This window comes from Mus musculus, chromosome 2, assembly GCF_000001635.26.
Source record: "Mus musculus strain C57BL/6J chromosome 2, GRCm38.p6 C57BL/6J".
Classification (NCBI taxonomy): domain Eukaryota; kingdom Metazoa; phylum Chordata; class Mammalia; order Rodentia; family Muridae; genus Mus; species Mus musculus.
Window position 1 is genome coordinate 19,432,530 of NC_000068.7, and position 17,471 is coordinate 19,450,000.

The following is a 17,471-nucleotide window of genomic DNA, read 5'->3' on the forward strand; positions in this document are numbered from 1 at the left end:
ATCTCAGGCAGGAAGTTAGTACTATGCTTGGGAAAAGACACCTTTGAGCTGGCTTAGATCCCCTGCCTGGACTAGACTTGAACTCTTACTTATCTTTCTGTGTGAGCATGGTCCTCTCTGCCCTACGTGCAGACAGCTGCTCTTAAGTAGATGAGAAGCCCTTTCATTCTCTGCCCAAAAGAAACTAAAGGAAGTGCCTCAACCACAGGAAAGGTTGCAGTGACCCAAGGGTGGGTCGCACCTATGTCTCTCAATGACCTCAGAAGCCATGAACTCATTCCTTACATTTGACTTATTTAAAGCAAACTTCAAAATGCTTTCTTCTCTTAGCAAGGGGGTTACAGATGGTATTTATTTTGTAGCTCACGCGCCCCCGCCCCCCCGCAAGGTGATTCCATACTCAAGAAAAATAGTAGACAAAACAACTGCTATGGCAATACGATATTTTAATAAAAGAATGACGTGTTTAACCACGTTCAGGGCTAGTGTGGAAAAGGAAAAAGGAAGAAGCAGACATACTCTGGATGTCTGAAGAGAAATTCCAAAGATTCTTGAAGGTACCATACTGTGTCTAGTTTTATCTAGAGAAGTCCTTTTCCACGGCCATTCTTTACATGTGTCTAAAACTGTTTCTATTTTGACTGAATAGAACCACTTTCTTTAACACGCTGCAAGTGACCCCTAGAGAAGCTGGTTGTGTATGTAGAAGGGTTGTGGATGGAGTAGAAGCTCTGCAGGCTGAAAGCAAAGGGCTGCTTACCCTGCCTCAGCATTTCCAAACTCTTTGTCTCAGTTCCCTAAAGCAGCCCCAGCACAGACACTGTGGTCCACACTGTCTCATTGCCACTTTGGCTAATCCCTTTCACAGGGATGACTTCTGTGACCCAAAATTCAAGCACAATTCACTAGCTGTATCCTTCCTAAAAATACAGAAACAGGCCTGCTACTCATCTCCACTCAAGGGCAGAGTCCTCATTCTCTGCCTTGGTTCTCTCTCTCTTCTCAACTCTCCCTGCAAGAATATGGCTTCAGCCTGCCTGGGCACACAACTGACCTCAGAAATGGACCAGTTTCTCCTCTGCTTCAGTCTCCTGATTGGCCTCCATGGTGACACCATTTTGCCTCTGCCAGTTCTCCACATTGCAGCCCAGCTATGTTTCCCTAATGGCAAGCTTGATGGCACTGCTGTCCACTCTCATGTTCTCTTTCCCCTGACTATTTTTGTTGTTGTTGTTGTTCTTCTTCTTCTTCTTCTTCCACAACACTGAAGCTGGTACCCAGACCCTCACCCACAGTAGGTAAGCATTCTACCACTAAGTTATACCCTAGCTTTATTCCCCAACGACTTATATGTTATAAACATGTATTCCTTAGTGCTCCTGTGCTAATGAACTACAGACAACATGAGACATGAAAATTTTAAAAGAACTAGACAAAAGTATGGATGATAGATCTCACATTTTTCTTTTATTCCAACTGGGGTTTATCTGTTCTAGAAATGGCTGTCCACTATGATGCTGATTTTCATAACACAGCTCCTAAAGTTTTCTTTGCCATAGTCTGAGGTGTTCCTCCTCTTTCTTTCTTTATCTTTAATAAAGTTCTGTCTGTATTCAGTTGTCATGGTAACCATTGCTTGTCTGTTCTACGTTTACCTCTCCTTCTGATCTCTGTTCCCTCTGGTCTGTAACTTTACTGTTTAAAAAAAAAAAAAAAAAAAAAAAAGCTGCTCCGTTTATTGTTCTGAGTGCTCAGCCCAGAACCGACAACTTAAGTAAGGCCAGTCTTTCTTCTTCAAATGCTGAACATATCTGCTCAGAACCCTTTGGTTTCATAGCCTCCATCTGAACTAAGGGCATTGCTTAATAAATCATATTTTCATTCTGGATGGCCGTGTCCTCAACTGAACTTCTGGGCTTCTATAACTGAAGGAAGGAGAGAGTGGAGACAAGGGGAGAGTGTTGAGTCTCTGCCTGAGTGTTGAGTCTCTGCCTTTTCTTTTCCAAGGCCTCAATAAACTACACTCTGATCCTAATAGATCTGGGTGTCTCACATCATAGTTCCCTTTGAACATGTAAGAACGTCATGACGGTATCCACTAGAAGATTTCAAACTAGCACACGTATGTGCAATGCATTCTACAGTGACAGAGGGCTCAGAATGACATTTCTAACTCACAGGTATGCCAGGCCAAGAGATTCTGTTGTGGCCATCCCCAGATCTCAGTGGCTTAGCACAATCAATTAGCACAATCACAGTTTCCATATGGTCCAGGGTCGCCCTGTTCTGTGAAGTTTGAGGTCTCCATCAAAACTACATCATAGTCATTTGAGGTCCCCAAACTGACAGCTGTATTTCCACAACCATTATAGAAGAGGGACTTAAAGAAGGCCATATGTGTACTGGATCTTGAGACATATTTTCTCACAAAGTGACATGCCATTTCCTTTCATTCCTAAAGTTAGTCTGAGTGAGTCAGATAGCTGTACTTCATCTTGGAGAGGTCAGGGGAGGACATATTCTCCAGTGGAAGGGGTATTTCTGCTGCACTGTCCTCCACAACCATGTGAAAACAGAAGTGTGTTGGGTTAATGTCTAGTCAACTTTTAGTAACTTTGTAAAGCATCTACAGAGCACCTCAAACCTGTTCAGTTCCAGAGAGAAAGTGCTACCTACATCCTGGAGATACCAACAGCCAGTGATGCACCCATCTCTCAAATCTTCTTGGTTTAGGGAGGGAAATCGACAGCAAACAATACATGTAAGTTTGGGCTCCATTTAGAGCATCTCACAACACACTCATGGGTCTTTGTAGGTTTCTTGTTCCTTTGTTGAGTTTCATGGTGTGTTTGTATTCAGATATGGGAGGTGGATGCCAGACTTCTGAGGAAAACATCCCAAGGATTAAGAGCATGTGAGAATACAGAGAGCCCCCATCTTTTTTTTTTTTTGAGACAAGATCTTACAGTGTAGCCCACTCTAGCTTCAAACTCAAGATCTTCCTCTCTGAGTCTCCCAAGAGTTCGGATGACTGGCATATGGCACAGAAATATCTTTTCCTCTGAGGTAATTCTAAGAAAATGGACTTATAAGTCCAATAAAGGATAAATAAGGCTGAGATTCAGGATACACAAGAGATCATCTACCTCACAACCAACCTCCCCCCCACCCCCAACACTTTCAGACAAATTCAGCAAATGTAAAAATGTTATTACTTTAAAATTCTACTTCCTAATTTACAGCGCTACCTTGCATGCTAATACAGGGCTGGGGCCAGGCCACTGGGCTGCTGGGCTGCTGTTACCTTATGGTGCAGCTGTCTCTGTTGCTGCCTCTTGCTGAGATCAATGGCCCCGAAGTAATTGGCCTTTGAAGAGGGCAAAAAGGACAATTTTGAGCACCAGGCATTCTTTGAGGACATGGGTCTTGGTGGGTTATCCATGTGGTCATCACCAGGCCACTGTGCTCTTGGTGTGGGGGAGGTATGGAGGGTACAAAAGGCTTATTGCAAATAATTGAGCTTTGCTTGGAGTGGAGGGCCCACTATCCTTTGAATTTGCTGGCATTTTCCCCTAAACTGGGTGGAGGGAGGATTCAACCACCGGGTTTGACATTAACTTTCACTTTCCTAGTACCACAGGTCTGTCCCTCTCCTCAACCATGCTCGTTTGTGTGTATGTGGGTTGAGGATCGCACTCAGGGCCCACACATGTTACTGAACCACACAACTAGGTCAACACACTCCCTGTGGGCAGCTTCCCATGTTCTCGCTCTTGTACAGACAGGACCCCTATTTCTCACCAATATCCTTTACTGTACTGCACCCCAATTAATTGATCCTTTCCCTTAGCATCTAAGAATGCATCTTAGAGAGAGAAATTGCATCTTCTTCCTGTTTTCTCCTGTTTAACAGTGTCTTGAATAGAGTGGATTCTCAAAATGAGCTTCTTTATATATAACTTAGTAATTCTTAAAACTCTCTCTCTCTCTCTCTCTCTCTCTCTCTCTCTCTCTCTGTGTGTGTGTGTGTGTGTGTGTGTGTGAGTGTGTGTGTGAGTGTGTGTGTGTGTGTGTGTGTGTGTGTGTGTGTGTGTGTGTGTGCCTGCACACACATAAACACATGTGCCTGTGGAAGCAAGAATAAACTTAGAGTTCTAGGAGATGCCCCATCTTGGCTTTTGAGACAGTGTTTTTCAATGGGGTCTACTGGTTAGGCCAGGCTACCTGTCCAGGAGGGTCCAGAGATCTGGCTGACTCTGCCTCCCAGGACTGGGATTACAACCTGTACCACTATGCTGGTTTTTTTTTTCCATAGGTGCTGGGGATCAAATTTGGGTCCTCATCTGTGCCTCAGAAGGCACTTTACCTCCTGAGACATTCCCCAACCCTCAAACACGTATTCTTTAAAACATATGCGCAGAAAAAATATGTTCAGTATATTTTCACATTTTGTAATTTCATATATAATGATGAAGCAAAGTCACATTAGCTTTAAAAAGTGCAGTGATTGGCTTTAAAAAGAATAAATTCCATAGTGAGAAAAATGGTCTGTTAAGATACAGAAAAATGATAGAAAATTTGTCATTTTGTTACTTGTTTTCTTTTTTCTTTTTTTAATTGGGGAACCAGGTGTGGTGTTGCATTTTCTCTAAAGATTTGTTTATTTCATATATGTGAGTACACTGTTGCTGTCTTCAAACACATCAGAAGAGGGCATTGGATCCCATTACAGATGGTCGTGAGCCATCATGTGGTTGCTGGGAATTGAACTCAGGACCTCTGGAAGAGCAGTCAGGGCTCTTAGCTACTGAGACATCGTTCCAGCCCAATTGGTTTTTTTTTTTTTAATTTCCTTTTGTTCACATTTAAAATAAATCCAATGAGGGGCTCAGCAGTTAAGAGGGCTGCGTCCTCAGGTTCGATTCCCAGGAACTACTTGGCAGCTCACAGTCATCTGTAACTCCAGTTCAGGGGCTTCAATGCCCTCCTACGACCTTTGTGGGCACCAGACACACACATGCTGCACAGATATATGTGCAGACAAAACACCCATACACACAAAATAAAGCATGCAAATAAACAAATAAATAAACGAAAGTATACCCAATGAATTAGCAGTTATGTATACACCATTTGGACACATAGATTAACGAGACTAATGTAAATATGTAAACATGGCAATGATAAGGTGTGTCAGGCCCAGCTGATTTTCATCTCTTTTTTTTCTCTTCTTTCTTTCTTTCTTTCTTTCTTTTTTTTTGATAATATTCAGTTTTAACCAGGAATATGGCAATGCAACTTATAACTAAGTTTGCTTCTCTTGCAGGTAGCCTTGTGCTAGCTCTGACACATTACTGCCACTGCTTGTAGACTGAATTCCACTCTGTATGGACTACCTTTAAAGCAGCATAAGCTAATATCACAATGCTATTTTATCCAAAAAATAACAAAATGGGGTAACACAAAAGTTGAGAGGCAACTGAACTATTTTTTAGACATAGCTTCAGTTTCTTAGTCCTCCTGCCTCAGAGTCTCAAGTGCTGAGATTGCAGGCATGCATATCCATGCACAGTAGAAAACAATGAACTCTTCAGGTGGTTCCCATGTATGGACATGGCTTAAGGTGAAACATATCAATGGGAAAGAACATTCTAGTTCTTTGAATTCTTGTAGATTCACTTTCTACTCACCCCTCTCTTCTTTTTCCAAGTCATGAGAATGGCAGAAAGCTATGCTGTGTTCAGCATCCACAGTGACTCAGGTTCAGCGTGGTATTGTCAGGATAGACAGGCTCATATGTGTCAGTCCACTAGGAATCCAGGAGCTGTCCTGGGTGGCCAATGGCAAGAGGAATAACTCCTGTCTGATTACTTCCCATCAGGGACACTTATCTAGCTATTCCATCATTCACTAACCTCCTACCACTATTGAATAACAGCAACTTCTAGTATGTGCCTGGCATGGATTCTGTGCATTTTAACCGTGAACCTAGTTTGTGAAATAACAACAACAACAACAACAACAATAAATTACAGGTCCTCATAACCACAGGAGTAGAGTCACAGAAGTAAAATCCCTGAGTTATGACTAGGGACATGCCAGGAACTTATTTCTTAGAAAGCTCGAGTGTGGGGTCAGAGAGATGAGCAGGTCATCTGCCGCCAAGCCTAATGAGCAGTTCTGTCCCCAGAATCTACATAGCTGATGTAAGACCCTGTTTTGAAAGTTGTCCTCTGACCTCCACTCATCGATGGCACGACACATGCACATGCCACCACACACTCTGACAAGAGGGAAAGTGTTATGGATATAAAATCTCGAAAAAGTCTGAGGAACGAGAATCATGAACCACAAAGCATGGAAGAAGGTCAGACCATAGGCAGAATGCAAAGGCATGGTGTAGTGTGAACTCCCAGAGGAAGAGACCCGTGTCTTCTGCAATGAACCCCAAGTCACCCCAGGTGCCTATTGATAAGGACTTAGGGAACAGGATGACTGCTGTCCCATGACAATGATACAATGCAGGACAAGAAGTACAGGAGGAAAATACACTGAAAGCTCAATGGGTGTCACTTGCAGGCTGCGGAGATGGAGTGGCAAAAATTAGGTGACTTTCATGAGCATTAATAATTTGAATATAATCTTAAGTTTGAAATATTTATTTATGTATGTACATTCATGTACACATTGTGGAAGCCAAAGGATACCTTTTGGGAGACAATTCTCTCCTTCTACCACGTGGGTTCCGGGAATGAAACCCAGGTTGTGAAATTTATTGATAAGTGCCTTTACCCACTGAACTAACTCAGTGGCTCAATTTTCTTAAAATTCCTTTAAATTATTAAATTCCTCAAAAGTGGGCTGGTGAGATGGCTCAGTGGGTAAGAGCACCCGACTGCTTTTCCAAAGGTCCAGAGTTCAAATCCCAGCAACCACATGGTGGCTCACAACCATCTGTAACAAGATCTGACGCCCTCTTCTGGAGTGTCTGAAGACAGCTACAGTGTACTTACATATAATAATAAATAAAAATCTTTTAAAAAATTCCTCAAAAGTTTACCGATATAAATTAATAAAGAAAATAACACCATGCCATTTCAGTTTGACTCTACAATATGAAAGACCCAGTCACTGAAGGGATGCAAAACTTTCTGTAAGACCCTCGATGGTTCTATCAAATGCTCCTTGGTCATTTTTGAAGATGGCACAAGCTAGTATCCAGATCCTCTAGGCTTTAGACAATGAGATCAAAATTCTAATCTTTAAAATGTTAATTAAATTTTAAAAATTCTATACATATTTAAAATTCCCATATTTAAAATGTGAAAAGCACAGTAGAGTTTACAATAAGAAAGTCTGTGTGCTTATTTACTAATTTCTTGATGTAATTAATGTCAGTAGTATCTTGTACATCCATCCAGAGCTATTTGATACCTGCACAAATATACTGATACATTCAGTATTCTGCATCCCCCCTTACTTTGTCTTGAAGTGCTGAGGGTTGAACTCAGGACTCTGAACAATACACAAAAACTGTATCATAAGCCCATGCCAACCCTGTTGTTCTCCTTAAATACAAGCTGGAATGTGTTAGTCACTATTGCTTCCTTCACTTAACAGTGTATCTTAGAAATAATTTCAGTGCTCTCTATCTCATTCCCGCTGAACATTCCATTACACGGATGTCCCATAACGCATTAGAAGCCTCAACAAGGAGCGCAAAATGAGCAAACACATATGGCTTTGAGGGGAGGCAGAAAAGGAAAACAAGCTCTTGTTTCTGTGTAATTTCTTCCTTCTCTTCCAGAGGCTCAGTAGAGAGACTGAGACTGAAACGTCTGCTATCAATGACTAGTCATGTTTGCATTGCTAAAGTTCAAACGACTTCCAAACTATCGAGCCTGAAGGGCAGAGCTCAGAAGCTCTGCAGTTTGTCACACAGACCTTGGCATGTCAGAAAACACTTATTTGGATAATTATATCAGCATTTAGGTGTTTCCTCCTTTCAAGATTAATGTTTAACAGTGAGAAGTGCAAGGCAGGAAAGAAGGTTCTGTTTCATGGCAGCCTTGCCTCTCTTACCCAAGGCCAAAATGAAAAAGGTCTAGCTTCGATTATAGTTTTTGAAATAATATTTGCATGTATAGTTGGAAGATTTCATACTTGTTATACAATGTGTCTTAATTATATCTATTCCTAACCCATCATCCATTCCTCACCAATATGTGTGTGCATGCATGCGTGCGTGTGGGGGGGAGCGTTGTGCATGGGCGTGTGTGTGTGTGTGTGTGTGTGTGTGTGTGTGTGTGTGTGTGTAACATACTCAGCTTGATTAGTGTTGTGCATTTGGGGATGGGTGTGGGCTATCTACTGGAGCATAGACAACCTACCTATAGGCACATTCCAAGGAAAAGTGACTCTTCCTCTCCCAGATCAGCATCCTCTGATGGAGTAGGAAGTATCTCACGGGAGACCCCTACCATGTGCTGAGATTTCCCTACCATGTTGGAAATCTGTTCATTTCTATTCCTGGATCCAAAGGGTCAGCTGTGACACTTGTATCCAATAGTGAGGCGTTGAGAATCTCTTTTATTTGGAAATGATATTCTAGAATTTAAAATGGGGGAGTATAGAGACAACTTGGGGGTAATGCATTGTGTGAGAACATGAGGGCCAGGTGGGCATGGCAGGCCTACTGGTTATCCCACAAGAAGCAGAGAAGAAATCCCCAGAGCAAGGTGGCCTGCTAGACAGGGCTAACTGGGAGCTCTTAGTTCAAGTGAGAGACACTGCCTCAATATATAGGACATTTGAGTGATTAAGGTGTTGATCTATGGCCCCCACCAGCACGTGCACATATGTGTATTCACATTACACAGCCACTGTGTGCCACCACATATGAGAAGACATGCAATCTGCAGGCACCCATGAATCACACATACATATACATGCAGAAAGAACAGCAGTGAGCAACATTAGGACCAAATGAGCTCATCTATGTGAAAATTAGTGCAAAACGACAGAAGTGAAGAAAAGACAGAGCAATATATGGAACACTCCTGTGATGTGTAGTTAAACCAGGCTTGTTGTTGAATTCTGATTCCTCTCACTGGGCTCACGGCCGTGGATAGAAGACCCACTCTCATGTGGCCGTCTGAAGAATAAAAAGGAGTTCCCTTTAGCTTGAAGAATTGTGAAGATGAGTGAATTTTTAAATCCTCTAAGGTCTTTAAGTCAATCAAGGAGCTCACAGCTATTGGAGAGAAGAGTGAGTCAGGAGTTCTCAGAGACCAAGGTGCATCATCATGGCTTCTGAAGACATAAGTTGCTCAGGAGATGATACCTGGAGTGAAAAGCAAAGTCAGGTAGGAGGAAAGCCTTGTGAGAAGTTAAGGATGAAGCTGGAGGCTGCATTTGCACACAGCAGGAGGCCCTGGCTTCCATCGGGAACACCGCCATCACCAAGGGCTGTCCTGAGAGGAGGTGCTACCTTCTGCTTGAAAATCCCCTTAGCCTATGGCCAGAGAATTTTGCTTTTTCCCAACTTGGTCTCACTTTAAGTGGGGGTTGGAGGTGGTACCCATGAGTAATCTCTTCCTCAGATGTCATTATAGGATAAGCTGTGGTCCACACAGTGGATACAGGATAGAGCTCAGGAAGGTAGGTACTGAACATTTGAGCTGCTTTAAAAGAAGCCTGAATTGACAACATTTCATATCGGTAAAAACACCCCTGAATCAGTGAAGTAAGTAAAGTTGGTGTTTGTTCACACCAGTCAGTGGACTGGCTCTGACATCAACCTGTATTCTATTAGGGCAGTCACTGAACCTCACGGAGTCCTACCCACAGGAATTTGCTCAATTTGCACAGGGATGCTGTGGGTGGAGAGGCTGGATCTGTGTTTCTGCCTAATTTAGGTTCCAGAACCTCTGGCCTCCTGCACAGCACCAAGAATGCTCGGGGGGAAGGGGGGAAGCCAAGAGGGCCCATCCCTCTATAACATCTCTTACCAAATTTATGCTGGGGAGAGTCAGAGGCCTGATTTCTAACCCTCCTGTCGGTGCTCCGAGACACTGAGAAATGACTGAAAAGATCTGATAGGAAACAAATGAATTCACACCCAAGACTCAGGGAAGGAAAGAGAACCGAAGGGTGGAGGAAGAGACCCAGGCTCAAGTCTGATGGCCAAAGATTCTGGAACTAAAACCCCAGGAGATAAGCGGAGGCCTGTGAGTAGTCAGGAGGTTAAGAGCCCTGCAGGAAGATACAGAGGAATCCTGAAGCATAACCAGGGCTTGGCAGTATTTGCTGTCCTCCACAGGGCACAGAATGCCACTTTCTAGTGAGATGGGGGTCCCTTGTATAGTTGGGGATCATTTCCCATTAAGACAGAGTAGAAGAAAGCAAGTTTGAGTCCAAAGAAGAATAGTGTGACCGGCTTTTTCTCGCTATGAACTGCCTATGTACTTTGACAGTAGGTGGGTGCATATTTGCCCACTGCCCAGATAATTCTGGATTCTGGAGAAACGATTGGAATGAGAACAGGGGTGTCTCACCTGCCAGGACAAGGCTCAGTTTCAGCCCTCTGAAACAGCTTGTAGCTTTGAATAGCAGAGGACAGCCATCCACACTGTTGTGACCTCTAGTGACCCAGGGAGAATTCTCTTGATTCTCCAAAAAGTCTTTCTTCTTTTTATAAAAGAACGATCATGTTTAACTTAAAGATGGTGTGTGTGTGTGTGTGTGTGTGTGTGTGTGTGTGTGTGTGTGTGTAAAAACCTTGTCTCAGCTTCCTGACAAGACCACTCTGCAGCCAGCAAGCAATTCCTTAAGAGTAAAAAATGAAGACAGAGTAGGAAGAACAGGAGAGAGAGAGAGAGAGAGAGAGAGAGAGAGAGAGAGAGAGAGAGAGAGAGAGAGAGAGAGGGGGGGGAAGGGGAGGGGGAGGGAGAAGGGGAGAGGGAGCAGGAGAGGGAGAACACAAGTGAGAGTGCTTTCTCTTCTAACCCTACTCTCAAGCTTACTCTGCTGGTCTCTAAGACAGGAAGGCCTCCACTGGCAGTGGACTTTATCAGCTTACTTGGCGGCCAAAGGTGCATTTCTGGAACTTCCCACACACTCACCAAACACTAATTAGAATGGTTTTCCATAAGGAAGCAGATTTAATATAATCTCATTGAATACAAAGATACTCATGGACTCAATCTTAAACCCCAGAGTCAAGAAGCCAAGTACAATTTCTCAAGTATCAACTGAACCCACTAGAGGGGACCTTCTGACTTCTCCAAGAAGGCATTTGTGTAGGGTCAAATCCAATATTCTCTCTGTGCTGGGTGGGCATCAGGATTTTGATAAGGTTTTGAAATTTGGTTATATATTCTTCTTGCAAGGACTCAGGTCGACCCATTTCGTTTTATTCTAATTAAGTAACAGAGGAGAACGCTTATCCTGTACTCACCCTTGTTTTAGACAGGGTCAGCTCTGAACTCACAACCCTCACTCAGCCTCTACAGTGCTGAGGTAATAGACGCACTACTATGCCAAGGTACTGGGTGCTTTTCAGTGCAAGAAAGCTGGGTGCATGCCAGCAGCTGGCACCTACAGCTTTCTTCCCTGTGAGATGACAGAGACATCTGAGTTCAGAATATTCCAAGGTAGCCTTCCTCCCTCCATCAGAGGGAGCCTAACCAGCTCTGTATCCCTTTATAAATAATCACCTCAGCACGAAGGAGGCGCCCGCTGAAAACCTAAGGAATAAAAAAAAGTACCTACTGAGAAGTGGTGGTCTTGGTTAAAAAGTCTGAAGGTGTCAACAAGTCGATCAGTTTCTGATCTAATATTATATACATTGTTTAAATCTAATGCCTTGGAATTTTGTTTAAATTACAGTGAAATGCCAGGCATAAAGGGTGTTTAAAGCACTTTCTTGAGACTCATGGACATGAGGGGAGATCTACTGACGCTGAGCGCCTCTGTAGGACAACTGTCCGAAAGGAGAAGTGTCAGGCCCCCCAAAAGTAACGCGGCCAGCTGTCTGTTGAGGAACTGCTGGACTGGAAGTGGTGGGTGGCGGTTACTCTAGCAGAGTGGAATTGCCCCGACCTTGAACAAGTGTTTCTTTGTTACACTTTGGTCTGTGAGAAAGTGTGTCTCGGGTTGGTTTTATGGTGTTTGAAAATAGGAAGTAAGGTCAAAAGGGCAGGGGAGGGGGTAGAAATCACTCAAAGATGGTCCGGTGGCCAGTCAGAAAGGTGAAACCGGGCTTTGAGAATTGTTTACACTGTCCTTTAACTACAATGGCACCACCCAACCCCCACTCCCCACTGCTCTGTGGTGGACAATTCAATTGACTCCTTTTGTAGCGAGTTTATTGCTCAGAACCCCTAGGGTCTGGATTTGCTTGTGGAAGAAACACACCCCACAGCGCTGCTCCGGAGCCTGCGCCTCTTGTCTGCTCTCCCTTTCTTGAGGTTGGAGAGGGCACGGAGAGGCAGACCAACCCCTGGTGACGCTCTTGGACGTGCATCTACTCCCTGCAGCTGAGTCTGGAACTCTTAGGTAATGGGACTAGGTCACTACCATCTCCGCACATCCTTCGCAAACTTGCAAGAATCCTTGAGTCTGATGATGGCATGGGAACCCCAAACCTAGTCCAGACTAGAGCAGCGGTTGTGCGCCCCAGGTATGAATAAGAGAAATGTCTCCAATCGGTCTCTGAGTGCCGCCTCTCTTGGATTGCTTGGGCTGGGCTGCGGGCTGGAGGGTGGTTGGCTGGGACACGGTGATGTTCCAGCCCAGGGGAGGAAACGCAGCGCTATTCTACGCAGCGCAGCACTGAGGACCAGATCCGACCCTACTGGAGGCCGGCTTGGCGGGCTGTAGGGTAGCCCTGGGAGCTGAACACTGGGCAGGTACCAAAGAACGTAGGAGCGGGAGGAGTTGCACCTCATTCTGCCGCACTGGCTGGGAACTGAGGACAGCGTCCCTGCGGCTGCCAGTCCTGCGGGTCCCCTCCCTGCCCGCGCCCCGCGCTCTGATTGGCTGGCGCGCCGGGTCCCTGGCACGCGCCTGTGGATGTAGTTATAAGAATCCTCGCGTGCCGGCCCTCAGCTCCAGCAAGCGGGTACTATCCCTCTCCAGTGCCAGCCAGAGCCAGCGGCCGCGCGCACTCCAGGGAGGCCCTCGTGCGGGGACCCGCGGCCACCTTTGCCTTCCCCAACCCCAACCCCACGAGGGAGGGGCTGAGGGACCTACCCGAATTGCCACGGATCACTCACAAAGCGTCACCCCGAGCAGCCCATTCGTCCTTCCGGGCCTCGGCGGCCGAGGGCATGGACGCCGTACTCCTGGAGCACTTCCCCGGGGGCCTGGACACCTTCCCATCCCCTTACTTTGATGAGGAAGATTTCTTCACCGACCAGTCCTCTCGGGACCCGCTGGAGGACAGCGACGAGCTGCTGGGGGACGAGCAAGCAGAAGTAGAGTTCCTCAGCCACCAGCTACACGAATACTGCTACCGCGACGGGGCGTGCCTGCTGCTGCAACCCGCGCCCTCGGCCGCCCCGCACGCGCTCGCCCCGCCGCCTTTGGGGGATCCTGGCGAGCCCGAGGACAACGTCAGCTATTGCTGCGATGCAGGGGCTCCTCTCGCTGCCTTCCCCTACTCGCCTGGCTCACCGCCCTCGTGCCTCGCCTACCCGTGTGCCGCGGTGCTGTCCCCCGGTGCGCGGCTCGGTGGTTTGAACGGGGCTGCGGCAGCGGCGGCAGCAAGGCGGCGGCGACGCGTGCGCTCCGAGGCGGAGCTGCAGCAGCTGCGACAAGCCGCTAATGTGCGAGAGCGGCGCCGCATGCAGTCCATCAACGACGCCTTCGAGGGGCTGCGTTCGCACATCCCCACGCTACCCTACGAAAAGCGCCTCTCCAAAGTAGACACGCTGCGCTTGGCCATAGGCTACATTAACTTCCTCAGCGAGCTGGTGCAAGCCGACCTGCCGCTGCGCGGGAGTGGCGCAGGTGGTTGCGGGGGCCCAGGTGGCAGCCGGCACCTCGGAGAGGACAGTCCCGGTAACCAGGCCCAGAAGGTTATCATCTGCCATCGAGGCACCCGTAAGTGCGTCTGTATCTCAGCTTCACAGCTCAGGGAATGGGGACAGAAATAGAATCTTGGGGAGCCTGGCACAGGGACTGACTGATGAGGATGCACCAAAGGTGGGGCTATAGGAACCAGGAGTGTGGCCTTTCTGTTTTCTGATATTTGACCAAGGACGAGCGTCCTCCCAGACACACACCTCCTTGGGTTCCAGGGACAGGACGCTGAGAGTTTGAGAGGTGGAATAGAGGGGTGTCTCAATTGTCTCAGAAGGGACCCTAAAGGACCATGGGCAAGTTTTGGGAATATGGTTGAATATTCACAATGTTTTCTCCTTTTCTCTTCCAGGTTCACCCTCCCCCAGTGACCCGGATTATGGTCTCCCTCCTCTTGCAGGGCACTCTCTTTCCTGGACTGATGAAAAACAGCTCAAAGAACAAAATATCATCCGTACAGCTAAAGTGTGGACCCCAGAGGACCCCAGAAAACTCAACAGTAAATCTTTCGACAACATAGAGAACGAACCACCCTTTGAGTTTGTGTCCTGAGACAGCTCACATCGGGTTGGCCGCGTCTTTGTGCATATTGTACGTGTAAATAAATACCTATAATGTAAATGTAATTTAAAGACCACATTTTTCTAATGGCAATCAACTGTTTGTTATTTATCTATTTATTATTCTGTCGAGTTAATGAAATAGATTGTCTTTTAAAATATATAATTTATATAATTTATCGTGATGTTCTATAATATGATTTCCTGAAGCACCTTTGACAGAAGAACTGGAAGAACTCTGTCCAGGAAACTCCGTGCTTATTTAATATCAGAATTGGTTTATTTCTGAGTGTTGTTAATAAATGTTATTCACATGTGTTTCTATAAGCTGTTTGTTTAGTAGATCATAGGAGTAACTGTTTCTTTTGAAAGAATTAACTTGCTTAAAAGTGGCAAGATCATAGACTCAAATCTAAACCATCTAAGAGTAAACTACATTTTATTTAGATTTGGTCTGAAGGGGAGCAGGTGTGAGTGAGAGGATGCACCCCAGCTTCCTGATGGGTCCCTAGTCTGTCTCCCTGGCTCTAGATAACAACCTGCTGGTATTTGTTCCCTAATCAAATACTCCAAGGAACAACTAGGCCATGGGTTATTTATTATTCCCATTTTCCAGAGAGGGAAAGCTGAGGCTTAGGGACAATATTTGATGTGCCCCAAGTGACTGCCACAGTGCCTAATCTTAGTGTGTGAAAGTGAAGGCTCTGTATTGGAAGGAACAGAGGTTAGATCCCTGTCTAGGCGAGGGAAGGGGCTTTTCTGCTTGCACTGACTTGGGAGAAAGAACTGCTTTAGTCCAGAGCTGTGAAGCATCTCTTCTGCACTTAAGCATCAAGCGTTTGAAAAGGGCTGGGTTCGTCGACCTCGCTGAAGTCAGAAGACCGTGCATAACCTTGAGGAGTTTTAGGAGAAGCTCTACACCTAGTTATTTCTAAAACTCGCTTTGGTAAATAGCCCTCCTCTACCCACAACAGCAGGGATGCCAGCCTGAGGCGTAGGAGCAGGGTTGCCCTCTAGCGAACTGAAACAGAAGCGCTGGACCCTCAGCCTGAAAGCTTAAGGAGCCAGGGCTGGGCTTGTCCCTCCCCCCTGTCATGGTGGACTCCAAGGCCCTCCAGACGCCCTTGCTCTCCAGCCAGTGGTATCTGGGCTCACGGTGGCGAGGGGAGGGGAGGAGCGTGGGGTTGGGGCAGGAGACGCTCTCTTTGGCGTGGAACCTATGACTCTGAGCCGGGGTCAAGGTGAACTGCTTCCCGGAACAGTCCAAGCCTGGGGAGTCAAGGTACCGTCCTCCATAGTCCCGCTGTCCCTCCTACCCCCACCCCCTCTCCACCCCGGCCTGGCCGGAGGACAACGTACAGACAGCATGCTAATCGCTTTAACCTAGTTTCAGACCCACCGAGGGGTTCCCCCGCGCGCGCTGCGGGTGCCATGGACTTCATCCAAGGGTAATTAAAGCAAGGCTAGGAGCTGGACCGACCCCGCAGAGCGGCCTGGCCAGACACGCTGAGATTCTGGGTCGCGACGCTCCCAGGAGGCCTTGAGCCCTGGATCCTCTCACTTCTCCAGCTTTCTCCTCTTCTCCTGTCTCCTCTCCCTCTAAAAGTTAGTTTTACACTGGGGATGTTTGAGAAGGAGAAGAAAAATAATTCGATTTTGTCTTGTATTATGGCCTCATTAAACACGAAAGTTGCTTTTGTACAAATGCTACCATCAGGCATGTAATCTCATTACACTCATTAGAAAGTCAAATGTTAGACAGACTTCAACTTCATTATAAGTTATGGAAGTGTATCGTTTTTTTCTCCCTCCTGTGTAGACCTGCCTTTCGATTGGATGAGGCAGTGTGGCACTTCGCAGTTCAAACACTACAATCATTGTGGTGTGGCACCTTTTATTTCGAATGCCACGTTTTTTTGTGTGTGATTCAATGCATCAACACATCCTTTAGTGCTGTGCAGATCAAGCGGAAGAGCCCAGCTAAGCGTTCAAAGCACCAAGGTCTCTATCTTGTCACTCTTGTGTCCTGACTTGGCAAGTCCCTTTAAGCACAATCTTCAAAGAGACTGACAGTTTCTTTTTATTTACTCATAATCTATTCATTGCAGTGTAGCAATTCTTTTTCTTAAAAAAAAAATACAGCAGAAAAAGCAGAACAAACGTATCATTTCAGAGCCTCCTTTGGCATCAGCGAGGCCAGGCCTGAACTGTGCTGGACACAGGGGAGCCAGGCTGGAGAGGCTCTGGCCTGCAGCATCTCTGGCCCATAGATACAGCTTGGCACTGGGAAGACCTTGAGGGGACAACTTGAGTGATGGGTATGCAGCAGTCCTAAGTCAATATGCCCCGCCTCCATCACCACCCCAAATTACAAGAAATGTTATGAAAATAATTGAGGTAGCCAGATTGCTAGGGGGCAATGGAGGAGCTTTGCGAATCTTTGCTTTTGTGACCCAGCAGCCCTTGTGCTGAACCCTGGCCAGCCACCACTACTAGAAAGACTTTAAAGTTCACTCTGGTGGCCCTCATCATTTAGCATAATAAAGAAGCTGTGAACCCAGCCGGGGTGTATTTTATGATGTTTACTGCAGAGCTGACTAAATCATTACTCAGTGATCCAGATTCCACTGCTGGTCATGGCATGTGGGGGGAGTATTGCAGAGGATGTAATTCTTTATTAAAAGTGGTGTTGCCATGGTATACCTTTCTCTCAGCAACTCCCTACCCTCTCCAGACCAAACCAAGTCTTCAACTCCAGACTACTCCGTTTCTCCATTTCAGATTACTAAACTAACTGATCTTCCAGTTTGAACACCAAAGACAACA

At 46.1% G+C, this 17,471-nt stretch overlaps 1 protein-coding gene and 2 long non-coding RNA genes across 4 annotated transcripts in view; 2 read left to right on the forward strand and 1 right to left on the reverse strand.

The window, feature by feature from the left end:
* Window positions 1-8,978: 8,978 nt before the first annotated feature.
* On the reverse strand, window positions 8,979-14,145 carry Ptf1aos (pancreas specific transcription factor 1a, opposite strand). The gene is made up of 4 exons (NR_131924.1): window positions 13,698-14,145; window positions 13,255-13,454; window positions 9,252-9,343; window positions 8,979-9,154 (listed from the first exon to the last, which is right to left on the reverse strand). It is a non-coding gene; the product is annotated as a pancreas specific transcription factor 1a, opposite strand (long non-coding RNA).
* On the forward strand, window positions 13,134-14,972 carry Ptf1a (pancreas specific transcription factor, 1a). Its single transcript, NM_018809.2, has 2 exons — window positions 13,134-14,106; window positions 14,438-14,972. The coding sequence occupies exons 1-2, from the start codon at window positions 13,332-13,334 to the stop codon at window positions 14,635-14,637; spliced, it is 975 nt and encodes a 324-aa protein (NP_061279.2). The 5' UTR covers window positions 13,134-13,331; the 3' UTR covers window positions 14,638-14,972.
* A 766-nt stretch (window positions 14,973-15,738) lies between these two features.
* 1810010K12Rik overlaps window positions 15,739-17,471 on the forward strand; it is a 6,730-nt gene continuing 4,997 nt past the window's right edge. For both annotated transcript variants that reach the window (XR_003953768.1, XR_003953769.1), the window contains exon 1: window positions 15,739-15,927. This is a non-coding gene — a long non-coding RNA (RIKEN cDNA 1810010K12 gene). The remainder of the gene's footprint in view (window positions 15,928-17,471) is intronic.